Source organism: Oryzias latipes, chromosome 21 (genome assembly GCF_053564925.1).
Source record: "Oryzias latipes strain Hd-rR chromosome 21, Olatipes_Hd-rR_3.1".
Lineage (NCBI taxonomy): Eukaryota > Metazoa > Chordata > Actinopteri > Beloniformes > Adrianichthyidae > Oryzias > Oryzias latipes.
In genome coordinates, this window is record NC_136257.1 from 28206390 (window position 1) to 28233897 (window position 27508).

Here is a 27508-nt window from a genome sequence, read left to right on the forward strand (position 1 = left end):
CTCACCGAGCGGCGGGTGCCGGCGCTCCTCCGTCACCGTGAGAACAGCGGCCGCTTTCATTTTCTTCCCAACATTTAAACGTTATAAACTATTTTAAACGGAACTCAACTGTTCACTGAGCGGCGGCGGCAGCTGCCGTCCGGATCACGTACAGGTAACCATGGAGACCGAGAAACTAACAGCTAAAAAGAGGGAGGAGCTAGCGCAAGGGAGGGAGGAGCTAGAACAAGTTCTAGTGGCATTGTCCTCACAATAGGGGGACATTTATTAGGAAAATTAAGCTTTAAATTGAATTTTTATCAGTAATTCTACATTCAAATCGTTGTGAATCAGAAGCAGACAAAAAATAAATAAATAAACACAGTTTGTAAATAGTCATCAGATGACAAAGTCTATTTACGTCTTTGTTTTGCTTTTCTGAGCTGCCATCTGGCTTATGGAGCCTGTGACCTGATATGGGTAAAAAAAATAATAATACAAATTCCTTCCCAAGAAAATTATTGTGGCCTTTTACACACCCAGTTTTAATCTACCCGTGATTAACTTAGATGCTTCCGGTTACGGATTTACTGTAAATAAAATAACTGGTTTAAAGCAGTAATATAAATAAAATGTATTTAAAAATGTATTTTTCCATTGCATCATTGATGTTTCCATTGTCTATACAGCGGCTCAGCGGGCGGCTGGCTGGACAACGGACAGAGAGCCGCTGCAGGGTGTGCAGCCAGCCAGATCGGGCCTCCTAAAACTTATGATATTTTTCTTATTTTCATCGAGACAATAAAAAAAAAATCTTGTAGTTTGATTGTTGTTTTTAATTTTTAATTTATTTTTCCCCTCTCTAACTAATGCGGGTCGTAGAGACACGGAAGTAGCCTTTTGCAGTTGGAGGGAAGCTCACCGCACAGGGAGAGACTTTGAATGATCTCATGAACACAGACATGGATATATATATATGAGAATGTGGAAAAGACCAGAGAGATGGTTATGGACTTCAGGAAGAAACCACCACCTTCCCAGTCCCTCAGCATCTTTGGCAGAGATGTGGCAGAGGTTGAGGAGTACAAATACTTGGGAGTAACCATCGACAACAGACTGAGCTGAAGAGCAACAGCACTGCTGCATATAAGAAGGCCAGCAGCAGACTCCATTTCCTGAGGAGGCTAAGGTCCTTCAACGTGTGCAGCAAGATGCTTGAGATCTTTTACCAGTCTGTTGTGGCCAGCACTCTGTTCTTCTCGGTGACCTGCTGGGGGGGCAGCATATCTGCTAAGGACAGTAATAGACTGAACAAACTGATCCGAAGAGCTGGCTCCGTAATCGGTTGTAAAATGAATTTGAATCTGTGATGGAGAGGAGGACTTTAAATAAGCTTGTATCCATCATGGATAATCCTGAGCATCCTCTCCATCCTGTACTGGATGGTCAGTTTGATTGTTCTGGTTCTCTGTTGTCGTCTACTGTGTGTACGTTTGTATCTTGAGCCTAACGCCAACGCTGCAACAACCCAATTTCCCAAGCTGGGATCAATAAAGTATCTTTATCTTATCTTATCTTATCAGAAAGCTTTTTTTTAAAGAAAAAAATAATGATAATTATAAGACCACTGGGAACGCTTTTACAACAGTATAAAAGATGATCATCTTGTTGTCTCATCTTGTCTTTTGAAACTACAAGTGCTGCATGTGAGAGAAAAACAGCCAGAGCTGGGTAAAGGTGGAAAAGTGTTTGGGAATACAAGGATAGCTAGACATTTGTTATGGTCTTGTTGTCTCTATAAAACTGGAATGTGAGGTGGGCTAGTTTTCACTAGAACTTCCTGTTTTTAAATCTATTCGGTTCCCAAATGTTACGTGTAAAACCTTATTGATACAAGCCTTTATAAACTTTGGAAACCCACAAACTAAACATTTTCTGTCATCTTTCTGTAATCTCTAATGAGCACATTGAAAGGCTGTAAAGGTACAGTTGCAGAATACAAAAGTATACCATAAAAAACGTATCTGTTCCTAAACAATTTAAAACTGATTAAAGGTAATAAAAGCACTTACTGCACCTACTTGATTTGATTTAAACATTTTTTGGAATAATTATTTATCTTTATTTGTTCACCATCAATCCTATTACAATTCCTTTTTTATAATCAACAATAGAAAAGACGTGAGAGTAGAAAAAGGTTTGAATGTCTCAACAATGTTTTTCTTTCCTTTTTCTATTTTAGAAACAATTTTCTTCAATCTTCATCCTTCAGCACACTTATTTTGGGTCGATTCTGTCTTCAACAGGAAGCCGTGTTATCTGGGGGAAATGGTGCAGACGCGTACATCCACGCACAATGCACATTACAAAACATGCCTCACTCATTCTACATCAGCTTTTTAATTCTTTTTCTTCCTCTTCGGGAGTTTGTATTTTTAGATTATAACGCTGACCAAGGTAATAATACTTCACAGCTGAAAGGTTTTGTAAGTTTTTAGAAAAAACAACAACTAGTTCCTCTGATGTGAAATATGCCAGCTCACAGTCAGCTGACACTGCTGTCTACATGAAAAGAACCAATGAAGTATTATTAGATCTTAGAAAAAAAACAGCTTTCTGGGTATGTTTACATCTCACACTCCTCTCTGTTTTTCTTCCTTCCATCATTCAGTTATTGTTTTTCATTTTTTTTTAGATTTACACTTCAGTTTTAAGGTGATTTATAAAAGTGAAACCTAAAGATATCCACCAAGTGCAACAGTTGGTGAAATACTTTTGTGTTCTGCTTTTTTCTCTCTCTCATTTTTCAAACTGAACACGGCCAAAGGGGAGAATATACCGCAAAAAGAAAGTCAGGTTTATCAAGCTTCAGAAAAAATAGACAGCTCATTGCAAGATTACCCATAAACCACATTCCACATATAATTTGCAGATCCTCGCTTCCCGCACACAAAACGAATACCACATATCAGTTACATCTGTTATTTCTCAAAGGCAGAAAAGTCAGTTAATACACTTGCACCCACATAAAAAAATCTATGTAGGCAAACGGTGTGATTCTTAAACGGCACGTTGTTGTTACAGCAGATAATCTCGACCACAACCTCTGCAGTTTTGCACCAACTCAGCATTTTGGATGTCTGCTCTGATAACTGTCATTCTCTCCAGTCAACACAATAAACCCGACATGACGCTTCACTGTGTGGAGCACAGTTTTGTTGAACTAGGCTTAAAAATAAACTCATAGCTACCTTATCTTTTCATTGGTTCTACAAATGTGTAGATCCCTGGCCTTACAGGACAAAATACCAGCAACACAAACTATGTAAAGCTGAAAAAAACCTCTATTTACAATGACAAAAATGTATTGTCTATAAAATTCCTGCTTAATGTTATGAGGAGCAGAGTCCTGTCATTGTAAAAATACTTTCATGCAGAGCAAAAATGGTTATTATGACAAGACATTTTGGAATATGTTCTTGGTTGGATTTACAGGTCTTTCAGATTGTTTTAAAGCTGTTGACCATCATGACTCAGGCCTTAAGAAACATATCATAAGCATTGGTGACTTGGTGATTTGGTGACTATCATTTAAGGTCAAAGCTGACCAGACGCTTTCACACACTCTTTCAGCCTGACCGGGTTTGTAGAAATCGACAGGAAAGCCTGAACATTTCATCTTTTTGTTTTGTTTTGCTTCCTTCGACCCAGAGAAAACCAAACCACCTGGAAAAGTCGTGCAGTTACAACAGTTGCTCCTCAGAGGGCGCTATGGCCTTGCATGAACCCTAAAGTCCCTGCGTATCCATCCATCCATCCATCCATCCATCCATCCAAACCTGTTTTAATTTTGATCCGGAAGGGCAAAGGCAGTCACAGTCAAAAACACAAACTCTGGTGGGAACCAAACCCTACAGTGTGAAAGAGCCTTTAACCTTTCAACTCAACCCTCAAGTGTTAATGTTGAGTCTCAAGTGGTGAATTGATCCCACAATGATCCTGTGTCAGGGACATTGACTGTATAAGAGAAGTGGACTGAATGAGTGTGACATCACCCTTAATCCTTGTGCTATCTTGTGAGGTCCAGACTCAACATTAACACCCTTACATCGACGTGTTCTACCTACCATCACAAAGGTGGATAAAGGTGGAAAGATTTCGTGTCATCCATGGACACCAGTGAAGATCACAAATCATTGAAGGAAAAAGGTTCAGCGCACTGTCTAGTGGAGTCCAGATGACCCAACTCCCAATGTTATAGTACCTAGGATAGCACAAGGGTTAAAAAATGGTTTTACCTCTGGCTCCAACCAAATAAAGTTAATTCAGTTGCAATTTTTTCGCAAAATGGACGCCACCATTTTAGAAACAGAGGACATCAGTGATTGGTCTGAGTTGGTCTGAGTCAATGTTTGTGTGTTTTAACTTGTTTGAAGGCCACACCCCTACTACGTGAAAGCGGGCTTGGGAGGATCTGTCAAACTTTTTTGAACATTTGACGTGAGAAAGCATACTTTCATTGAGGCATCTGATTGGTTGGTTGAAAAAAATTTTAATAACTTTTATTACAGAAAAAAAGTGGGATTATCAACAATATGTTAATAAAAGGAGTTGATGTGATTTTGTTTTCTTGCAGCCATCGGAAACGTCATCAGTCCAGTTTCCATATACGGTGGTCAGGGCAGACGCTTTTCCAGCAGGCTGGGTTACCTCGCTTTAAATGTGCCGTTATCGTATTGTACAGGCTGCTAACAGCAAAGCTGTTCAGGATTTCCTAAAAGAAATTCTTTAAAAAATGTAAAATAAAAGAGGTACTGTACTGCCTAAGGGGAATTTAAACAATAAAAAGCATAAAAACACTACAAGATTTTTCTGTAAATGTCATTTTAGTCAAATGGTAAAAATGCAGCATGCTTTACAAATTAACGTCAAACCTTAAGATGATCTAATTTTTACAACCAGGACAGACCGTTGTCTTATCAGACCATAAGCTTATCTAACCATAACTCTAACCACAATGTTTATTGCAACCTTATTCTTCCAAATGCTTCCTTCCATTCAAGGAGTTGAAAAATTGGAAATTGGTAAAATATAAGCTGTATTTATTGCATGTCTTTACATTTTTGATGATTCATAAAAGAAAAAGAAAAAGAATTGTCAAAACCAAAACAAAAAATAGTAAAAAAAATAAAAAAGAAAGAAAAACATCAACCCCAGAGAACTCGAGATCAATTTCCTTTTGGGCTTTTAAATTTAAGTTGACAATTTGTATTTTGTTTGTTCATTTAGCAAAGCAGCAATTAAAAGCAGCCAAAAACAAAACCCATACAAATAAGAATAAACATAAAAATAAATAAAACAAAGAAGAATGCTTTAAATTAGTATTTAAGGCACCAAAAAAGAAACCAAAAAAAAAGTAGCCTGGATGACCGCAATGAGGAAGTTAAAGAAATTCCTAAAAACACAGCACAATGGTCGTCAAAATAAGGTCATTTCTGATCTGGGGAGGCCAACAGTTATTACTAATTTATTCACCATAAAGTGAATTAGTCAAGTTGTTGGAAGCTCAGAAGTGAACTATCAAAACTTTTGAGTTTTCTTTTAGGATTCCTTTGTGAGAAGTTTAAAGAAACCAGTAAAATGTTGGTGTTCTGCTTCATGGTGTTGCTCTTCTGAAGTACCGTGTGACTGACACGAAAGGAAACGGCTGTCTTTGTCTTTACATATCAGACGTCACTCTGTGAAAGAGCAGGGCAAACGTTTGGGTGGAAAGGAAAGAAGGAAGAGAAAAAAAAAGAAGGGAGGGATTTGGTTTGTCACCCTTTTTTTTTTATAAAAAGGGCGTCAATGATTCACGGTTGGCTTGTTCTAGTCATCAAACCCAGAACTTGTGGGGTTTTGAGGAGTAAGAAACAGGAGTTGTAGAGAACAGAAACGTTGACGTCCCAGCTTCTGTTCAGAAGGGTTGAGATGAACCCGTGAAACAGTTGACAGATTAAGGAGTTGTCAGAACTGCAGAGATGATGAGGCCCAATCCTTGGATTTTGATCATGACTATCCTGCTTTCTGTGGCGTGGAGCCTGGAGCGAGGTGTGAATTTCTTACTTACTTTTTACCTTGACAATTTTAATAATGATTTCATATTTAATGGAGAAATATTTTGCCCTTTTTTTCTATTTATTAATTGTAAAAGAGTTGTTTGTGAAACCAAAGTAATTTCTGTGAATAATGGAGTGATGGAGTCTAGATCCACACTGATTTCTTCTAAATTGTGACTCACTGTGGAAAGATGGTGGGCCTGCACCAAAGCAGACGAGGCAGAAACTCTCGTTTCACAACAGACGTGTGATAAGGTTGCCCTGTCTTTCTATACGAGGAGGAAGCACGCTGCCACTTGCTGTGATCTGATGATGCAGCTCTTCTCATCTGTCGGGGTCGCCAAGTTGTGGTTTTGCAGTCATGAACTTTATTTTGGTAACACCTGACTGAAGTAAACAAGCAGCAGCTTTTGTGGAGGAGCTTTAGCAAACCGCAGCCATGGAGCTCTGAACTTTCCACAACCCGTTGCTTCCACACAGCTCTTCTAGAGTGCAGATGAAGGTTTAAGAATGGAACAGAAGCCTTGGTCTGTTCAATGAAACTGCGGTTTTCTTTCCTTTTGCTAGTCCTTTAAACAAAGCTAAAAGAAAAACAAAAAAACCTGTTTCCCTCCTGACCTTTTGTAATCCTGCTGCTCTTTTTATTCGTGGCCTTTTCTTAAAAAAACTGACTCCCTAAAATACTAAAACTGCATGACTACTAACGCACATCTGATGACTACTGTTCTCCATATTGCTCTGTTTGGAGTGAATCACTACTAACTTCAAAGAAATCTTTTATTTTACTAACATGTTCCTTAACATTCACCCTCATCTCTCTCAGGAACTAATGAAAACCCCTCTGTGAACCCAACCAAAACCCCTCAGCCATCTAAGTATTATGGTAATTTTTATTTTTCTATTTTTTTAAACAAAGAATTGTAAAGGGAAATGTCACAGCAGTCCACACTCAGTCTCTTTCTTAACATTTTCTTAAGCGCTTTGTTGAACTACGGTGAGTGACAATGTTGGGTATTTAAGTTTGAAAGATATTTTTATTCTGTAAAAACTAACATACGAAAGCCTTATAAACAAAGTTTGATTTGACAAAATGAAAGGAAAGCTGTTATTACTTGGAAATGATTATTAAAATTTAAAATTTTTCTTTTTGAAAAGAAATTCACACTCAAAAATAATTAAATCAGAAATGTGAATTTTTCTTTGTATAAAATCTGTTATTTGTTTCCTTTGGGAGACAAACCAAAGCTTTTTTATTCTCTATTGGTCATAAACACTATTTTTGTGCTCAAGGTAAACCTTGTTTTCAGCTCAAATTGAAGTATAAAAGTAATAATGATCTCCTTTTTGTCATTCAATATCAAACTTTTTTTTATTCCATTAACTTTGCTTTGTCATGATTACACGATAATATTGGTATATGTCAATTATATGCTGTCAGTAAGTGAAAAAAAGGTGTGATTTGTGATTTGAAATGTAAATTTAATGCGAGTTTTCCTGCTTTTTTTTGCAGCAAACAAAAGTAAAGTTTTCAATAACGGGAGCAATGTTAATCTAACGTGCAGTGATAAGACGTGGAATGAAGTACTTCATGTCATCTGGAATATATACTTTCGAGATCACTCCTGCAAGATAACCTTCAGCAGTTCAGGTGAAGCTGGTGAGAACTCCTGCAGAGATGGCATGTCTCTCCGGAACACTTCCAGCGCTCAGTCGTACCTGTACATCCCAAACTTTTCCACTGACGATGTGGGAATGTATGAGTGCGAATCCGTTTACAGGGGTGGAAGGGAAAATTACAACATCAATGTGTCAATCACAGGTAAGACCTTGTTCTGGTGATAGACTAAAAAGCTGCTTCAGGATCTGATTTGTAAAACATAACATAGAAAAAGTGGGGGCCGTGAAACTTTTAGGGTCTTCATAAAAACTTCTAAATGTTCTGCTTAAAACCTTTATATATAAGAATTTTAGAAAGTATTTTGCATCTGTTATTTCTGTTTATATATAAAAAATCTGTTTCATATATTTTGTCTTTAATTGTGTAGTTGCTCCCAAAATATCGGCCTGGCTTGAGTACGACGGCAGCAAAACGGTGGCGGTCTGCAGAGCCGAGCAGGGAAACCCCGCCGCCAACATCAGCTGGAGTCCTGCAGAAAACAAATCTGTGATGAGCATGAACCCGTCCGATGGGTTTTTTAACGTTGAGAGTCGTCTTTCTGAAGAGGAATTTCCAGAAAACTTGACCTGTATTATCAGTCATCAGCTGTGGAATCAGGACAAGACTTTGGTACCAGACAGGAGCAAAATGAAGGCTGCAGCAAAAGGTTTTTGCATTTCATTAGCCATTGCTTCCATCTCCTGACTACCATAAGAAACTCTACCATACGAAACCCTAAAACCTACAATTCCCAGTGCTCCACCCCTTCACATGATTAAAAATAATTCCCGTTGAGGTGTGCACAGAAGTCTTAACGGTCCGATGCAAAGTCTGTTCATTTCAGATAATGCTTATCCTGCCTATAACATGGTCACTCATGAAAGAAACGTGTATTCAATCAATTCTTAATACTTTATTCTTGTTATTTTTTTAGGTTTAAATCGATTTTCCACAAAAAAGCGGACTATTTGGTAATATGGTGTGACACTATATCATGTTAATGGCCTCGACTGCAGCGGCAAAGGAAAGCGATATATATGTTAAAAAAAGCATTGGTTCAGAGAGAAAGTTGACCTCTTACCGCTTGTTTTCATCCAGATGATGAAGCCAAACCTCACTTCAAAGAAACAAAGTCTAAATAGTTCAATTCCTCCTCAGATCTTTTTTCTCTCTTTATGTTCTGTGGCATCCCGGTCTCAAAATAATCAAACTAACCAAACAGTAAACTAAAGTAAACTATAAATCACTTGTCTTTTCTACTGTCTCGCTGATGTGATAAACTGTGGAAAAAGGTATGACAAGCTATGTTTTTTTTTTATGTATAACATTTGGGCTACGTGACCGGAACATCTTTCTTGGGTGTGCATTATCACTTTTTAATCAATCTGCCAATCAGAATCAAGTATTCACCAGGACCACGCTATAATCAGGTCTAGAAATATTCTTTGCAGAGGACAAATTTGCATTACTGGTAGTCAGGATGTTATTTTGAAACCAATAGTTTGTTTATTTCTTTAATGACATCACGGACAAATCTCTCTCCAGCTCATTTGGCCTTGACATGTACGGGAGCTGTTGGGGTCGCACTTGTAATTTTGGGAGGATTAGTATATTTTGCACTAAAGAAACCAACTTTATTACCGTGAGTAGATCATTCAAATCAGTCATTGCATGTTTCTTTTCTCTTTTCCGTTCACTTACAAAGCATGTTTGTGTTGTTTCCCCCAGGTTCTGTCAACAGACAGACACCTCTACATCTAAACCACCTATGGTGAGTCACCGGATCTTCAGGTTTCCTTTTTTTTTCTGTTTGCGTCCTCATTTGTGACAATCTGTTCCTTTGTCTATGTAGACATCAGAGGATGTGGAAGAAGTGGAGCCCTATGCTAGCTACGTTCAACGCGTGAACTCGATCTACAACTAATTTCGAAGACGCGTTCGCACGAAAACCCTGCACATTAACCAAGGTCACACATCTAAATGCACTTCTTGGATTTCTTGAGAACCTGATGGCTGTGAAACTGAGAAGAGGTGAAGTAATACAGAGAGGAAGAGACGAGGACAAGATCAAAGGCGGGTTTGATATCAACCCCGCCTTGGAAAACTGCACAGACACACACGGAACAGGGGATGTACAAAACGGCACGCTTCATCTCTGTTCAGGGCACAGGCTGCCCACGAATACTACAAATAGCATGAGTCATCAATCAGGACGGAGAATGTAAAGACTACAGAACTGAAGACTTTTACTGTTGAGGAAGGAACCAGTACACTGTATCGAGAAAAAAGTATTTTTCAATCAACGGTATAAAAGATGCTCATCAGAAAAATTAAATTAAATGGTGCAATTCATGCAAGCAGTTTCTTTGGGATAGTGTAAATAATTATATTGCACAGTGTAATAAAGGATATTTAAACAACTTATCTCTGCTACTGTCTTTGGAAGAAACATTGACGGTACAAGAAAATGGGAAAAATCAGATTGAATTCAAACTCAGATGGTGTTATTTGTGTTTTTTTGATGATCATCTTAAGTATGACTCTAACATGGAATTTGGATAGAAAGAAATAATCGGGCAAAAAAGACAACTGGCTACAGGCCTTCTTTTAATCACCTGCTTGATTGTTGACAGTGTGAAACTCAAAAAGGTAAGCTTGTTCTGCCCTCTGCTGGTGGACAACATTACTGTGACTGTCCTACCGTAGAAAATGTCTATTTGGTTTGTAAATTTAGTTTAAAGACATCAAAAAACTAGATTGTAGATTATTTATTTCATTTATGGTGATATGAACTTCTGCTGAGATATAATGAATGACTGTTTGCTTCATCCATGAAATACTGTAGTCTGCCATGAAGGTGATCACTGGAAATGCTGAGGTGCCCTTATATTCCTAATCTGGGAGTTGGTGCTTTGTAGCTGTGAGAAGAACCCAAGTCCTGCTGGAAAATGAACCACATCAGCGGAAGGAAGCATACAATGCTCTTAATTAAAGGTCCTCATAAAGTGCTGTTTGTTAATCCTTGTGCGATCTTAACAGTCTGTTTACTCCCTCTTGTTGTATGGGTCACCAAAGCCCCAAATGAAGCCCTTTATGTTTTTTTGGTCACCCAATACAAAAAGACGATCACCAATGAACATTTATGCACTTTTTACAACACAAACTTCCTGTCACAAAGTTTTTTTTTTTTAAATTATCATTATATAAATGTGTAGTAATTAGGGTTCGACTCCGGGTTGCTCCCTGTTCCCTTCTCTACTTCTGTGCCGGTCCCAAGTCCGGTTGCTTTGAGAGGGTTGCGTCAGGAAGGGCATCCGGCGTAAAACATTGCCAAGTTTACCATGCGACTCATTCGCTGTGGCGACCCCTGATGGGAAAAGCCGAAAGGGAAACAAATATAAATGTGTAGTAATTACTTGCAAATTATTTGTATCGAAATAGAAAAAAACTGGTAAACAATCTGGAATTTCGTTTAGTTTAGTCTTTTATATGTTGTATGAAGTGAATAATAAGTCTCAGTGCCCCACCCACCATGTACAGTAGGACCACTTGGTGGGGGGGATGTGTGGACATAACTGCCAGCAACCCGAAGATTTCCGTTCAATGCCCTACCTGCCAATTTTGACTGCACCTTTTGTTACATGCATCCCTTACCCCACCACACTATATACATACACACACACACTCACACCCACACACACAAGCACACACCCACGCATGCACGCACGCACACACACACACACACCCACACACACACACACACACACACACACACCCACACACACACACCCACACACACACACACACAAACGTCACACAAGGAAGGTGGGGTCTCTCATCTTTTGTCCACTACCCATCCCTGATGGGGACAACAGGCCCTCAGTAGTGATGGCAGTGTCCCTTGGGTGCTGGCTCTGGTCCTTGCCTCTGGTGATGGGCCTCTTTAAAATTCCAACAGTGGGGGAGCCCGGTCTGCCCATTTTTACCACGCTCCTTGGGGACCCCCACTTCTCTTGGGCGTCTGCCTCTTGGGTCTGGGGGAAGTGCCCCCTGGCTTGCTCTCTACTGGACTTCCAGTGGATCGAACAGGTGGCTGCCTTTGAGCGTGGGGTGGATCCCTCTTAGAGGACCCCTGGTTCACGCCTGGAGTTGGGGTGGACGGATGGTCTGGATTCCCGGGTGGTGGTGGGCTGCTCATCTGGTGTTGGGGGGGGGGGGACTTTTTCAGGTGGAGCCTTGTGTACTGGGACCCCTGGCACAGTGGGAGGGCTGTTCTCTGGCTGGGCTGGAGCTTGCATTCTCCCTGCCCATGTGCCCCCCTGCTCTCTGGCGCTGGGGGACCCTGTGGGGGATCCTTTCGGCCCTGGCCTGGGTGGTTGACTTTGGGTTGCCTGGTGGGCAGATTCCCTCGATCTGCCCCAATGTTGCACCAATGTCGCCTGAGACACCAGTGCTGGTGTCTTGGGCGCCCTGGCTGCTGCTGCTGCTTTTTTGGCGAGGGTCTTGCTGTGGGGGTGACTATGCATTCCCCCTCTTTTTACATTTCATCAACCACCATAGTAGGACAAAAACACACACCTGAGCACAGGTGTCAGCTCACTGTTGCACTAATAGTATGTGTGAGAAAATGATATACTGTATGCTTTACATGTGTTTCTTTGTATGCATAAGTATGTGCGCGTGACCTGTTTCGTGTACATGCTGACATGCTTGTGTGTGAAGGTTTTTGGATTCAACAGGTATGCCTGTAATATTTGAGTGTGTCTGTGGACAGGCCCCGCCGAATGGACTATAATTTACAACTGACAGTAATGATGATACCCCCCCACATACACACACTTCTTGAATTATCCTCCAAGTTCCTTGACCCCCTTTTTCTCCCCTTTCTTTTGCACCCTTATCCCCATCTTTAACACACACCCCCCTCCCGTCTGGTACACAAATATTAGTAAAATAATTGAAGTTTGGCCTCAAATACAAAAGGGGTTTATACAAATATGCACCACATGTGTCTGAAGATTGAGAACCCCCTATTGCAACCCAAGAGGCCTTCTGCACTTATCCGTTTGCTCAGCTAATGCAAATTTAAAAAAAGTAAGGAAGTGGATAAAAAAAGTACCTTTCTCATAACACAACAAAACAACAAAATGTTGCTGTACTTTTTTGAAAAAGTTTTAATATCATGCATTTATCATAATGACAATAGATGTGGTGTGTGTTTTGAGATGTGTGTATGTATGAATTGGGGAGAGTTTGTGTGTGGTCTTTTTTTCTGGTTTTCAAATGCTTTCATGATTCATGGGTCAAATATAACCTAGAAGACAATCTTTTTACCACATCACATCCACCTGTAAACATAAACAAGAACATCCCTTTTTCTAATGATGCATTTCATCATTTCTGTAATGTGTTTGAAACACCTGTGTGATTTTTTTTATTGTATTGACAACAGTTAATGATTGAAATATAAATAAATCAAATCAAATCAAAGTCTTAAAATTTCAAGAAGGAAAGATAGATTTAGATAATTTTCTACAACTAAACACGGTAGTAGGTCACTATTTACAGCACGATTACACACAACGATTAATTAAATCAATCAAATAGCTCAAATTCTTTGACAATATTTTTATATAGGTTATGTTTTAAAAATAGGTTATGTTTTTTAAAAATGTTTATAGGTATTTGCCATCTGCTACTTTTAATGGCATTCATTTGCAATGGGTTGTAGATTTGTTCCAAAACCACAACGGTTGTCATAGATGTTGTTCTGGGTAAAAACTGTAGATGTTTTGTGGCTTTATGGTTTACTTTCGAATTCACCTCTCATTTCTCGCCAGTTAATTTGAACGCGTTCCCATCGAGTTTTTATTAGAGTTTTCAAGTAATTTTAGCGATGCAGCTTTTTTTTTTTTTTTGCAGTAAATCAATCAACAACAGTAGTTTACACACCTTTAATTATAATTAAAAAAAATTCCACAAGGAAACAAAAACAAATTCCTAACGTCACGGGATTCAAATGAATCCATTTATAAATATTTCTAAAAATATAGAAGTAGCACACATAAACATTAGGAGCCATATATAACCATAATACATTTACATACAGGAAGAGTATGTGGTTTCTGTTACGCCTAATAAATAAGGGGGCTGGAGTTTACGTGAGTTCTGACTGCACAGGTCTTTCTTTTTAGTCCAAACGTGTTTATGCTACATTATAAACCATAAGTGGAGACTATGGGCTACGATGTTGTCAAGGCAACTGATCATCAAACTGCTTAAAAAGGCCTCAAAACTTTAAAAGAAAAAAAAGCAAAAGGCAGAAAATGATTTATCTTGAGAAGCCGCAGAACGCGGTAAAGAAACATCAGGTGCAAAAAACATGGCAGTTATCTTTTGCGTCGTCTTACATGGTTTTCTCCAGCTGTTAAAAAATTTATTTTCCCTCCAAAAGAAATATTATTTCCTTAAACCAAACAAACTCTTAAGCATTCAGCTATCAACATATTTTGTTATAAGCTTTTCTGAGGAGTATTCCAAACAAAACAGACCTTTTTAAAAAAAAAAAAAAAAAGAAATTTGGTACATTCGAGTTCACACATTTGTTTTTTAGGGTTTCTCTGCCTCCAGGTTGCACATTAGACGTCATAGTTTCTCAGGAATTACAATCATCCAACTGAAAAGGATTTGGTCCAAGGGTAGAGAGTCTCTTGAAAGGCCCTGTCTTGTTTTCATGCATCTTAGTGGCCACCTATTTCAGGTTTTCCAGAGTTACTTTGAACAAAGTTCAATCTTGACTCAACTGCAAACAAGCTCTCTTGTTGCATCAGACAATGTCAGGCCCTTTGGTCGGACAATCTCTTCGTCCAAATCCACTTTCCTCTCGTGCGTTTACTCCATGAGCACATAATCATCTGTGCATTCCTCTTTGGAAGAGCAGTTGGACACCGTTTCCGGCACAAGGTTTTGTGGAGGGCCAACAGTTGCATAGTCACAGTTATCGTTTTCTATAAACCTTCTCTGTGCTTGCATGTTTTCATGGTTAATGGAGGCATATGTTACATCCTCATTAGGCTGTAAGGAAACAAGTGCAAGCTGTTAGAGCAAATAATTTTATCATCTACAGTGTTTCTACTGTCAACATGTTTCTGGATGGATCCACGTCATTCCTCTAAACAATGAGAGACTCACTGTTTGACCAGTATGCAAATCTAGTCTTTCATTCAAAAATTCAGATACACAAAAACCATACAAGAGAAGCTGCAGCCGACGCAAACTGAAAGTAAACAAAAAAAAGAGAGGGGGAAATCTACCTTGCCATCGATGCTTTTGTGAGATCGAGTAGAAGCCCCTGAAAGTAGAAAAAGTCAAAATGTCAAATGCTCCCATGCTTTTCAGTTTGTTTCTTCTTCTTTAATAGGAGTGTTCGTGCACTTTTACCTTTCCTCTTCTTTTTTGCTCTGTCACAAAAAAAGGAAACTGCAGTTAGAACGTGAATCCCCATGATGCTGATAGAAATATAATCAAATTCAGAAAGAGTAATTTATTCAAAGAGAGATCTTTTTTCACTTTTTAATCTTTTGTTTAAGTTTGAAATAACAAAAAAAAACAAAGAGAATGCATTTGAGCGATTATTGCATGAACTTGTCAGAGGTCTCTTTTACCCCATGTCTGCATTTCCTTGACAGATGAACAGATGAAGCAAACGTTGCAAGAGGAAGCAGTTTAACTACACGCAACTTTTGACTGTGAGCCGCGGCCTAATGAAGGTTTAACGTTTTCTTCATCGGGACCCTAGATAAAGATGGAATCAGCGATACAAGAAAATGCGCATTTGACTTGGCGCTGCCGCACATACACACACAAACTGAAACTATGTCTATTTTTATCAACCAACCGCTGTTTCCTTGTTAAGGAAAACGTTGAGCTGCTGCAAAACTAACGGGCAACAACATTTTATTAATTCAGGGTTTAAATTATGCTGTTTTGGGTTTGATGTTAATTTGAAAAGTTTTTGTTCCTCTAAATGCTTCACTTCAGCTTAAAAGTACATTTTGCAACTTTGAAATAAAAAAAAAAACAGTTATGGAAGATCAAGTGCACACCTGTTGGGTACAAAAACCCTACCTGGAGGTCAAGCAGTTTCCCATAGTGATCCCTTAGAGTTTGTGAGATGTGTGAGGAAGAACCCCCAGGAGCACCGCTGTGGCAGCTGATGCCTCTGATCACTCTGAATCAAAATGAGGTGGCGGCAGCGAGGAAGAGCTGACAGAGAGAGAGAGAGAGGAAGAGGGAGAGGTTTATGCAGGACTGTTGGCTGCTATTTTTACACCTGTGTTTGTGGGAAGCATTGCATTCATTGAACTCTCACACTTCATCGCAGAGATGTTGAGTGGAGAAATTAAAAATTTGGGATAAAAATCAAACCAAACAATACATATTTACATCTTTAAATTACCGTGTGATGATATGTCCTTTTCTCATTAAGCTAACCTAAGCATCTCACACCTCAGGCCGACCTAAATAAAGGTGTGATCCCCTGTTCTGAGGTGTTTACATCAGGTGTTGGACAAAAAAAACAACAAGTTTGGTCTTCAAAACTGTGCGGTTTTGCAACTCTAATCCCTCAAATATCAGGTGGTACAAAATCTCTCCACTACGATCTTCTTCCTCGTTGTCAAAGATGCAGATGGTAGCAGGTGTGACTCATTCCTGTAAGATAATATTTTGACCTTGTTGCTAGAAGGTCTTATCTGGACGTGTGTGCAAATTTTCTCGCTCAGGAACTAATCATTTGTCGTGCAGTCGAGTTTTTTGCAGTAGTTGCAGGGAGTTGCTCTCTGCATTGTGTGTTAAATATGACTGAGAACAGCATTTTTGTTTAGTTTTTTTAGCAATATCATGTTGTAGGAAAGTAATGTACCAATACAGGGGGCTTTTAAAAGATTTTCATTGTCAGTTAGAGAGGCATTTCCAGAAATGGCTGTGGCTAACCTTTTATTAAATTGTGGTAATTTTACTAAAAGTACTTTTTAAGATTGTTGCTGCCTCTGATGTAAAAACATTTTAATAACGTAAAAATTGAATGCATTAATGTTTGTTAAATCTCATGTGAACTGGCGCCCCATAAATGCAAATGTTGTTGGGAGCAGAAATTCCAATTTGTAGATCATTTTGTTGTTCAGACACAACAGTTCCAGGTAGTGATCTTCAAATATGCAAATTCTATTTGCATGGAGGCGGAAAAATGTAAGGCTGAGGTCATAAAAGTTTTTTTTGGCGTCAACAGACTACACTTTATTGTCTTGTAAAACTTACGAGTCACGCGTGCTGTAAGACGCGTGTTTCACAATAGAGTAAAATGCTCTTGTGTGCAGGATGTCTTTAAAAGGCAGGTTCGAGAACAGGAAGTGGTGAGATGGCCACAAGAAGGCCTCTGCAGCGAGTTTCCCAAAGCAAAGTATTGCCCATGTAAGATAAAAAACCCAAGGAAAGGAATAATTTGAAAAACATGCGACGGTGTATATTGCTTTATGTTTATAAGTCTTCATATCAATACTTTGAAAGTCAGTACTTTTAAGCGAATAAATGATGAAACTCCTTTACTTTTCAACAAATACAACAGCAACCTTCTATCTATGATTATGATTAAGAAAGTAAAAAAGTTGCAATTTCACAGTCATCTCAAGCTGCTGTAGTAAAAAAAAAACACAAGCAGTGTGATATGGCCTGCCGCCACCATACGTCTTCGCCCTTATGACCCCCTTTCCCCTACCCTCACTGGCTGAGCAGCCGCTCTACGACCCTCGTGACCAACATTTGCTTTGTTTGCAAATATACTAATATTGCTAAACATGCTAGCATCACATGCAGCATCTCAGAGAAAACTTTACCAAAGGGGCTAATAATGCCAACTTTGCTAATGTTGCTAAAAGTGCTAACATCATCCAATATTTCAGAAAAATGCTAGTTATGCTTATGTGGCTAACATTGCTAGGATCGCATTCAGATTCATCAGCTATGTCAAAAAACACATTGCTGAAGATGCTAAATTTGCTAGCAGCTCTAATAGTCAGTATCACATGGTGGCGCTATTGTGTTGTTCATAAAACACGTCTCCCAAATCATTGACTTTCCATGCCACGTTATGTGAGTTATGTGACTTGGAAGCCTTACTGACTCCACCCCTTCTGCCTTCGCCACCCTGGTCGCACCTGCAGGTGACAAATTTATGTAAAAACACTTTTTTTTTCAAAATGGCAGCTTTTCTGTTGATTTTATCTCTTTTATCTCGTCTGGTGGTGACGAACAGGTCTATGTAATTTTTTTCCTTGACAACAGAGGCTTTTTGTTAACCACACCCATATTCCTAATTTAGTCATATTGTATGTATATATTGTTTTGATCATCATGAGCTCACAATTCATGTATTAAACTCATACAACATTCCAGCCAGAAATGCATGAGCAATAGATGTACGCCACTTTTGCAAGCTCGCCATGCAAACGTTGTTCAAAATCCACAAATTTTATATGTATTTATTACATTTTTTCCCAAGTAGCTTTCCAATGATGCTTGAGGAGTTATGAGGCGACAGATCAGAAGGTAATATTTTAGAAAAAAATAAGATGGGCAGTCTCTTTCTGAGGTCTAAGGTAAACAAAATGTTGGTTGTGGTTGTGGACATCAGCTGTGGGCGTGTGTCCTGGGGCCATTCCATAATCATTTTTAAAACGCCCTCTGGATAAATGTGCGTTTTGGTGTCAGTACTTGACTTTGATCTGTCTTTCTTGAGCACCATGAGAGATTTTGGCCCCATTAACAAGCTTATATTTTTTAATAACAGTTATTTGGCCTCATTATTTACATCTACGTGGAAAGGAACTCCAGAAAGTAAGGAAATAACATAAACTTCTGTCTTGAAAATAATTTATTTTACACTAACTGAGCTACATCATAAAACCTGAAGTTAGGTTTATTTCTGTCCTTCCCCCCATGAAGCAATCTACCAGAGACTTTTAGAGACTGCTGTGCAGATGCAACCTTGAAAAGCCACAGATAAAAGTGGAAACCACAAACCAGTGAGCTCTGAAGTAAGATGCTCTGTAAAAGTCTACAGGTCATACCTTAACATATAATAAACTGCTAGGCTGTTGTTTAGTCATCTCAATTGATCCTTTCTCTTTATTCTTTTATGTCAGAAGTAACTTCAGATTGAAATGTTTAAAGTCCCACTCTGATCATCTTTTTACGGTGTTAAAAGCATTCTCAGTGGTCTTTTTTATTCTGATTATACCGTTTTTAGCCAAAATAACAGAAAAAGATGTCATTTTCTTGGACCTAGATTCTTCGGAGCTGCAGGAGTTCATTAGAACTCATTGGAACCTCTTTCACACTTCCCATCATCCATCTGTTCACACTCTCTCCCGCTAGCTTACAACCCCTCACACCCCCAACCTAACGTTACCAGTGCAACAAAATGGCGAGCAAAATTGGAGATATCCAGCCAAACAGCTTTGATCCAGATGAATGGATCGTGGATCCACTCCCCTAAAAGTGGAGGCCTCATAATGAAGCAGAGCAGGGAGCTTGTGGGCCGCAGATTGTAGTTTGTATGTATCTTTTTCAAAAGGGCATTTTTTGTCTGCTCCTGGTTCACAATGATTTAAATTAAGAAATATATTTATTAAGAAGCTTAATCTTTTTGATAAATGTCTGCCATCATGAGAAAAATGGAAATAAACTCTGTAAATAAAAAGAAAAGCTGCAAACAAAAGAAACACTGCTGCAAATATATGCTGCAAGCAAAAAAACATGGGTAAAAAAATTGATATGCAAAAATAAATAAATAAATTAATAAAAGTCTCGGCAAAAGTGAATTTTTTTTTTTTTTTTTTTTTTTTAACTTGTCCTGTCCAACAGCTGGGCAGACAGATGAGAGCTGAGGGCCTCTTGTGTTGGACATATTTTACTTTAACAAGAGGGGTTATTAATCTTCAGACAAACCAAAGGTATGTCTGGATAAACCCCTTTTGTAATTGAGGCCAAACTTTATTAATTTCAATCATGTCTGAAAATCTTTGGTGTTGGACCGGACGGAAAAGGAAAGAGGGGAAGAAGAGAGAGGGACGATAGAGAGAGGGGGGGTAGGGGGTGATAATAGGAGGGGAAGGGGGATAAGACCATGAAGCAGCATAAAGCAACAAGTTTACTGGTTGTTAATCATTATGGTAAGGTTCAAATGTAGTACAATAAGGGCGGAGCCTGTCCACACACACACTCAAATGTTATAAACACATCTGCTAGCTGCAAAAACTGTCCACCTGTCGACATGTATACAAAACAGATAGTGTTCACACGCATACTTATGCCTTAAAACCAACTAGTGTGAAATATTTCAGTCATTCAGTCATGCAAACTGTTAGTGCAAAGGTGAGCTAACACCTGTGCTCAGGTGAGTGTTTATGTTCTTCTAAAATGGATGGTGGAACGTGGAAAGAAGGAGGGAGAGTGCCCAGCCATCCCCACCCCAAGACCCCCACCGCAGCAGCAGCGGCAGCCGGAATCCCCCCAACGCCACACGGGAACCGGCAGGGAACAACCGCCGCCCGGGCGACCAAGCCCGCCGCCCAGGCCAGGGCCAGCAGGACCGCCGCAAGGCCCCCAGAGCCAGAGAGCAGGGAGGCACGGAGGGAGAGAGAGCGCCGCCCCAGCCCAACCAGGAGAGCAGCCCCCCCGCCGCGCCGGGAGAACCCAACGCAGGGCCCCACCGGAGAAGGACGCCCACAGCCCCAGACGAGCACCCCACCACCACCCAGGAGTTCCGGGCATCCCCCCGCCCCAACCCCAGGTACGAGCCAGGACCCCCCAAGGGAGACCCGCTCCGCACTCCAGGCAGCCATCCGCCCGGCCCACGGTTGGTCCAGGGAGGAGCGAGGCAGGGGCCCGCCGCCACCGCCCAAGAGGGGGGAACCCCGGGGAAAAAAGAGGGCCCACAAGGGGTGTTGTAAATATGGCCCGACCAGGCTCGGCCACAGTTGGAAATTTGGCGGGGCCCAGCGCTCAGGAGCAAGGACCAGAACCCACCCCCCAGGGACACGAACACTCCCGGCTCAGATGTAATGTGAACCCCCCCGCCGTGCGGAGAGAGCACCGCCGGGCCCAGGAAGCCGGCACCCCGGGGACACGGCCGCCGTTGCAAAGGGGCCCGTACCCCCCACCAGGGAAGAGGCAGGGGACAGATGGTCCTAGGTCCCACCTTCCTTGCAAAATGTGTGTGCGTGTATGTGTGTTTGAGAGGGTGTGTGTGTGTATGTGTGTGTGTTTATGTTGGAATGTATATATTGAGGGGGGAGGGGTGTGTGTGCTAAGGGGGGTGCAGTTAAAATTGGCGGGTAGGGCACTGAGGGGACATCTCCTGATTACTCACAGTGACGTCCCCTCACCCTCCCCACCAAGGGACCCTAAATGTCTAAGGTGTGGTTAAATTTGGCGGGTAGGGTGCTAGGAGGACATCCGCTGCTTGCTGGCAGTGATGTCCAAAGTGAAACTTTTTAGCCGTCAATTGTTTCTACTGAGGTGTGCTTCTGCTCCAGGCTCTGCGTACCTGTTGTTAGTTGTGTTTGTCTGGGTAGACACTGCTCTGGAGTGAGACCGTGCAGTGGTTCATGTAATTGTGTTTTGCTGCATATTGGAGTAAAGCTACAAAAGTTGATTCTCCTCTTGTTAGTGTCTCTGCACACTGAGCTTCTCCTTGTTAGCCGAAGCAAACAACAAACCGGCATCCTCCAGTTTACCTCCTTTACTTAGGGCTGCATGGCCTAACCAAATACCACATTAAGAAGCACACAAAGTGACATTCCACACTAATAACTTCACGTGCTTTCTCATTAGTTTCCTAATTCGTACTCCTGCTCCGTTTTTCTCCTTCTCACACCGGTACATCAGCAAAAACATTCCCTGATAACCCACTTCCGTTGGGGCTGTTTTGATTGTAGCTATTCTTTTTCTTTGCATCCGCATTTCTGTTTATTTGCAGTGTTTCCTTTATTTGCAACATCATTTTTTAAACTGTATTAGTGTTGCATTATGCAGCGTTTCCTTTATTTGCAACTTCATTTTTTTTTTAACTGTATTAGTGTTGCATTAGTGTTTCTTTTTTATGTTAGCTTACCTACTTATTTTGCTGCGATGGCTGGTCATATGTAGAAACAGAGAACTCCCTGATCAGAGTGCCGGTCTGTTCCAGGGCCACACAATCACATGCACACCTAAGAGACACCTTAGAATTATTAATAAACCCTGTGAGGCATGTTTTTGGACTACAGGAGGAAGTGCCTGGAGAAAACCCATACATGCAAACAAGAGCACCAACTACTACACCACTGTGCAGGCACACTGTTAAAAAAGTTAGATCTTCAAGCCCCCGTCATAAAGCTTTTACCAAAAAAGAAACCCTCTGAAATTCTGCAACATCTTAAAGTAAAAAACAGACTTGGGGTTGTTTTAAAAAAAAAAAAAGTAATAAAACCAAGCAACACATGAGTAAAGTGCGAGCAGAATTAAGGCGATGAATGACAAAATGACAACATCACACCTACAAGTAACTTGTGAAAACAGCAGCGTCCTGTGACAAGTTACATTTCACTAATGTAAAATATACATTTCACTGCATATTATATTATGTTTGAATTTGGACTCATCCATAAAAAATAAAATAAAATATTAAATAAAAAACAAAAAATAAATACATTTGGGGGGAAAAAGGAATTAAACATTTTGTAATTGTGTGCAATTTTTATTCGGCCCATGTTTCTTCTTGCACTGTACCAGTGGTTTCTGCCCTTTAGAAAATAACACAACAGTTTAGAAAACACTTGAGGAAGCTCTAGAGCAGAGATGAAGTAGCTTTTAGCAGCACCTCTGTTTCTAATTCAGAAAAAGGAATAAACCTTTATGATGATTTAGGTTGGTAAAAAAAAAAGTGTCTGTCCAAGGAAACTAATATAACTCTTTCTGGGATTTTCTTTTTAAATGAAAAAGAAATCAACTGGAATTCCTCTTGAGGTTAACAATCTAAGAAAGATCCTGTTTGAAAGATCCTGTTCAGGTTTCTATGCAATGGCTGCCCCTGACTTCAAGCACCAGATGGGGCTGTTGATCCAATCTGACTCGGAGAAAACAGCGAGGCATAAAGGCTTCAGCTACTGGTTTCCCAACAGGAAGGAAAAGAACAAAATAAAAACAACTTGACAAACAGCATCTGCATCTACTAATTATTAAAAAAAGTCATTTGATTTCCTCCCCTTTGGATATTTCATCTTAGTTTCCTCCAAGCTTTTTTTTTAAAGTTGGTGTGAACCTTTGTGTTTCTACGGGCCTTGCGATGGACTACCGCACCCTTCAGGGTGTACACTGCCTTCGCCCAAGAGTAACTGAGATAGGCTCCCTGTAAACTTTCATCTACCGTAACTCTTCAAATGTTTCTGAAATTAATCTGATTCCAGCTGATTCTGAATAGAGAAAAGCAGCTTTGCGCTGATATACAACACTCTGAATTGCCTCTAAGTGTGCATGTTAGTGTGAGTTTTTTATAAAAGACAAACCTTCTCCCAATAGAAATGCTGGACTTGGGTTCAGTCTTCTCTCCGTCCACAACCGTCTCTGGAAACAGAATGAACTAATTCAACCCAGAGGGGTAGACTAGGAGGGCTAATGACCGTCTCCCTCACTCCAGCTAAGAACAAGAGAACTTTCAACAACCCAAAACCACTTAGACCTGTTAGATCTACAGCACTTAGACCTATAACATGAGAGGTCATGTCTTCAAGTCCCACTTCAATTATCTTTTGATCTATTTTAAAAGCGTCCCCAGTGGTGCTTGAAATATATTTATGCAGTTTTCAGCTAAAAACTTGTGTTGTTTTTTTGGGACATAGTTTCTGCAGAGCTACAAGAGTTCATTAGAGCGGTACTGGAACTATCCTGGCGTACAGTTTTGAGCCAGATGCCAACTCAGACAAGGAAAGCAAAGACGGACATCAGGGATGTCAGAATCCGGGCCTCCAGGATCAGGGTCCAATATGTTTTTCAAACCATCCATAGAAGCTCCTTATTGGTTAATCCCACCTGATCCAGGTAATCGGCAGCAGGAGGGATTTCTGGAAAACCAGCAGGAGGCCAGCCTTTGAGGTCTGGAGTTTGACAACCCTGACGTACATGGATCTAGTGGATGCATCAGAATGGAGCAAAGGGAGCCTGTGACTTGCCGACTGTAGCAGCTGTGTCACTAACACAGCTTTTTCAAACAGTCTTTTATAATCTGCTCCTGATTCACAGCAATTTAAATAAAGAAATTCTCAGAAAGGCTATTTTATCCTTAATTTTATTTATAATAAACAATAAATAAAAAGGAATGGACAGACTATTTGGAATGATTTAATGAGTATGCATAGACAAAATATGACTAATACATGATTCAGATATTTTTTAGGCCTTGAAGGCCCTGCATCACTTCAATACGTGTATCTTGGCAACAAATAAACGCTTGAGATTCAGTTTTGTTGAACAAGAACATAAGCTTCGTTCTGCATGCCCCTCATGTGAAAGTACAGCACTCTCTGAAATGAGGTTTGCATACAGGAAATGTTCTCATGACAAACAGACAAACACACGTGTGCATGACGACTGCACAGATTATGTGGGACGTCGGAGGTGGTTGACTTCTTAAGACCCAGAAAAGCTGCTGTTGTTGCTCATTTCAAAACCTTCTGAAGATAAGATCAAGCCAAATGGATAAACAGAAACGGTGCTTTAGATTCATCTGTCTGGTGAGGCGATGAAGGTAATCGTTTGTGTTCTTTGGGAAAGCAAACACATCAGTGAGTTAATTAATGAATACTTGATTTAAATGTGTAGATTTGCCCTTTGTTGGAGGGCAGGAAGTTCACCACTAATGTGTTGATGTTGCCTCAAATAATTTTATATTTAATGTTCTGCAGCCGTTTGTACAGATTCTTGGTTCAATTTTGCATTTAGGTGGATTTTAACAAGAGTATTAAAAATAGAAAAAAATATAGTAAAATATTGTTATGAAAGTTCACCACATATAAACATGGTAAACTGTGACCATCAATACTACTGGAAAGAAAAAAAACATACAAAACACAAGTTTTTTAACTTTTTCCATAACTGTTTTGATTCAGCATAAAACAAAAAGTCTTTAACTGTAGACCTTCATGTCAAAAAGGATAAAGTGTTTTATGGACCATAATGTCAACCAAAATGAACTTTTATGACATAAGGATTTTCTGTTTTCCTCTTTGTCGTATGTTAACATGTAGTTATTGATATGTTAAATGACAACATATGCTTTTATCGAGGGTAGCCAGCCTGTAGATCAGGTATAGATTTCTGATGCTCATCATATGACTACTACTACTAGTGTTCTGAAATGTTGTGGAAGTGGAAAAATAAACTCTGTACTATTTACAGGCTTTTACTTGTGTCTTGTAGAATGATCAGCTGTCCTAACATTGTGGACAGATGCTAAATATTGCAGCTGTTAAAAGTCAATTAGAGAATTACACAAAGGAAAAAAAAACTGTCATGTTTGATTTTTAAGCATGTTTCCTTCATGATGACGGCTTAATCAGATGTGAAAAACAGCTGTAGAACTGTCAGACATCCCAACAATTTCTCACTCTCAGGTATGCAGTATATTTTACCCCAAATATCCAGATATTCATGTATGATACCACAGTGTTCATGTTAACTGAGACTGCTTTTTGTTTTCCAAAGACATGCCCCAAGACATCGAAGAGAACAGCTTTAACAATGAAGGTACAGCTTTTTTCCGTCATTCAGATGTGTTTGATTCAGCTCGGGATTGCAGATCTGGTTTTTTTTTTTTTTTTTTACACCAGACTGACTCCTGGTCCTGGCTGGCTTACTTTTCCATGTGTGTCAGCATCGTTGTTCTGCTGATCTCTCTGACACTGATAACAGTCCTGTGCTACCGGTCGTGGGGCGGTAAGATCCTTCACCTGTACAGCAGTATATTTTGAGTTTTTAACTGATCAAAGAAATATTGAATGTTTTTTTTTTTGTTTTTTACAGGACTACAGACCTGCATACATGCAAAAAGAAAGGTGAGATGAAAACACTCAGATTTTGGATAATTTTCTAGTTTTAAGAAATAGGAAGAAGATAACCAGTTTTATTTTCATACGATGCTGGCCAACAAAACAAAGTTCCAGTCTGATCATCTTTGGATCTATTTTAAAAGTCTTCCCATTAGCTTTTTTAATGATGATAATACCAATTTTTAGCCAAAAAAAAAGTGTGAGTTTTGCAGTGTAAGCCCTTCCCTTCCCATTCCCCATCTGTTCACATTCTCTCCCGCTAGCTTACAGCCCCAAACAAACCCAAACAGTAGCGGTGCAACAAAAATGGCGAGCAACAGTGGAGTGATCCAGACATACAGTTTTGATTCAGATTCCATTTAGAAATAAAAAAAAATAATTTAAAATAATAAAATTAAAATAAAGACGTTCATGGATCTATTTGTCTGCAAGTGGATGCATCAGAATGGAGCAAAGCAGGGAGCTCTGCTCTCCATGACGTATTTTCTACGTTACAATTCAGAACAATTTGAATGCAATTTTAAGCTTCATTTCTGTAATATTTGTCCTCAAGCATCAGTCAAAAAATTCTGTTTAAAATGGCTTGTAGCTATTATTTAGGTGCTACAATCAGACAAATAGATCTATTAATGTCTTTGTTTTCCTTGTCTGAGCTGGTATCTGGATCAAAACTGTTTGGCTGGATTGCTCAACATTTTTGTTGCACCAGTAATGAATGGTATGTTGAGGTTGGAAGGGGCTGTAAGCTAGCAGGAGAGTGTAAACAGATGGATGATGGGGAAGGATTACTCCTGAGTAACTGTTCCAAACAACTCAGAGGTGAATTTTTAATAATCTCTTGCCTCTCTGCAGACACTATGTCCTAGAAAACGACACAGGTTTTTTTTATTTTTTATTTTGGCTTAAACTTGCATAATCATAATTAAAAGACCACCAAGAATGCTTTAAAAATAGATCAGAAATGATCAGAGTCTGACTTTAAAAACACCAAAAACACAATTTTCATAGGAATGGGTTTTGAACTAACACAATTAAGTTGTGTACTTATTTTGCAGCAGGGGATGTCAAATCAAATGATACCAATCCTCCCAAAGATGAGCTCTCCTCCAGGCCTCCATTCCAGCTTCTCACTTCTGTATGACGCTCACTGTTCAAACTCTGCAAGAGCAACCACTGTGTCTTTCAGCCCCACGGAGAATCAGCCCGCTGCTGCAAACAGTGACGGTAAAACCAGAGTGTCAGACACAGTGATCTACTCTGTCATCACCATCAGAGGAAGTGGAAAACCTGTTGCCGCCTCACAAGTCGAGAGAACAGAATACGCAGCAATCAAAGTGACAAACTTCCAGGAAAGCTCGTGATGGTTCTCTCATGAACACAGTTCTCCTTAGAGCTCCTTAGTTCTCTCATGAACTGTGTTCTGCTTAGAGCAGAGTTGTGTGCAAATTTCCTGTGCCCCAGTTTCAAGACAAGACGACTTTTGCACACATATATTGTAAGCTTTACACATTTCTTGCATGCATATTGATGAATAGTGTAATGACTATGTTTTACTGTATATTAGATCAAATTTATTTGAAAGTAAACATATGTACCAGTTTTTCTTAACTAATGTGTAAATTTTTTTGTTT

At 39.7% G+C, this 27508-nt stretch overlaps 4 protein-coding genes across 8 annotated transcripts in view; 2 read left to right on the forward strand and 2 right to left on the reverse strand.

Annotated features, from left to right (window-relative positions):
* Positions 1 to 169, reverse strand: part of cfap91 (cilia and flagella associated protein 91) — a 6645-nt gene extending 6476 nt beyond the window's left edge. Inside the window, exon 1 of the mRNA XM_004081999.5 lies at positions 6 to 169. Within this exon, the coding sequence (XP_004082047.1) occupies positions 6 to 60 (55 nt within the window). The 5' untranslated portion in view covers positions 61 to 169. The remainder of the gene's footprint in view (positions 1 to 5) is intronic.
* The window catches only part of si:ch211-214p13.9 (cell surface glycoprotein CD200 receptor 1-B), an 18492-nt gene extending 8334 nt beyond the window's left edge, over positions 1 to 10158 (forward strand). Inside the window, exons 1-7 of one of the 3 annotated variants that reach the window (XM_020712913.3) lie at positions 5860 to 6069; positions 6901 to 6960; positions 7588 to 7896; positions 8123 to 8401; positions 9280 to 9376; positions 9463 to 9505; positions 9587 to 9807. In XM_020712913.3, the coding sequence (XP_020568572.1) occupies positions 6000 to 6069; positions 6901 to 6960; positions 7588 to 7896; positions 8123 to 8401; positions 9280 to 9376; positions 9463 to 9505; positions 9587 to 9658 (930 nt within the window). In that variant the 5' untranslated portion in view covers positions 5860 to 5999 and the 3' untranslated portion in view covers positions 9659 to 9807. Of the gene's footprint in view, positions 1 to 5859; positions 6070 to 6900; positions 6961 to 7587; positions 7897 to 8122; positions 8402 to 9279; positions 9377 to 9462; positions 9506 to 9586 lie in introns of those variants that run through there. The other 2 variants (XM_078939446.1, XM_011489927.4) reach the window with 2 other exon arrangements.
* A 3516-nt stretch (positions 10159 to 13674) lies between these two features.
* Positions 13675 to 16016, reverse strand: LOC144988761 (uncharacterized). Its single transcript, XM_078939651.1, has 4 exons — positions 15862 to 16016; positions 15175 to 15194; positions 15048 to 15085; positions 13675 to 14808 (listed from the first exon to the last, which is right to left on the reverse strand). Exons 1-4 carry the CDS (start codon positions 15882 to 15884, stop codon positions 14626 to 14628), a joined length of 264 nt encoding a protein of 87 aa, XP_078795777.1. The 5' UTR covers positions 15885 to 16016; the 3' UTR covers positions 13675 to 14625.
* An 8424-nt stretch (positions 16017 to 24440) lies between these two features.
* On the forward strand, positions 24441 to 27485 carry LOC144988785 (uncharacterized). 3 transcript variants are annotated; one of them, XM_078939713.1, is made up of 6 exons: positions 24441 to 24577; positions 25358 to 25442; positions 25534 to 25575; positions 25659 to 25764; positions 25852 to 25883; positions 26933 to 27485. In XM_078939713.1, exons 3-6 carry the CDS (start codon positions 25570 to 25572, stop codon positions 27236 to 27238), a joined length of 450 nt encoding a protein of 149 aa, XP_078795839.1. In that variant the 5' UTR covers positions 24441 to 24577; positions 25358 to 25442; positions 25534 to 25569; the 3' UTR covers positions 27239 to 27485. The 3 variants fall into 3 exon arrangements, with proteins under 3 accessions (XP_078795839.1, XP_078795841.1, XP_078795840.1); XM_078939715.1 differs by having other exon boundaries at positions 24449 to 24563; XM_078939714.1 differs by having other exon boundaries at positions 24487 to 24614.
* The last annotated feature ends 23 nt before the right edge of the window (positions 27486 to 27508 follow it).

Bases quoted from the DNA above. Each gene is read 5' to 3' on its own strand.
- LOC144988785 (XM_078939713.1), top strand. The intron at 25,765-25,851 runs GTAAGATCCTTC...TGTTTTTTACAG, and splicing joins GTGCTACCGGTCGTGGGGCG to GACTACAGACCTGCATACAT. The intron at 25,884-26,932 runs GTGAGATGAAAA...CTTATTTTGCAG, and splicing joins GCATACATGCAAAAAGAAAG to CAGGGGATGTCAAATCAAAT.
- LOC144988761 (XM_078939651.1), bottom strand. From the start codon at position 15,884: ATGGGAAACTGCTTGACCTCCAG. The intron at 15,195-15,861 runs GTAGGGTTTTTG...TTTTTGTGACAG, and splicing joins GGAAACTGCTTGACCTCCAG to AGCAAAAAAGAAGAGGAAAG. The intron at 14,809-15,047 runs GTAGATTTCCCC...GTTTCCTTACAG, and splicing joins ACAAAAGCATCGATGGCAAG to CCTAATGAGGATGTAACATA.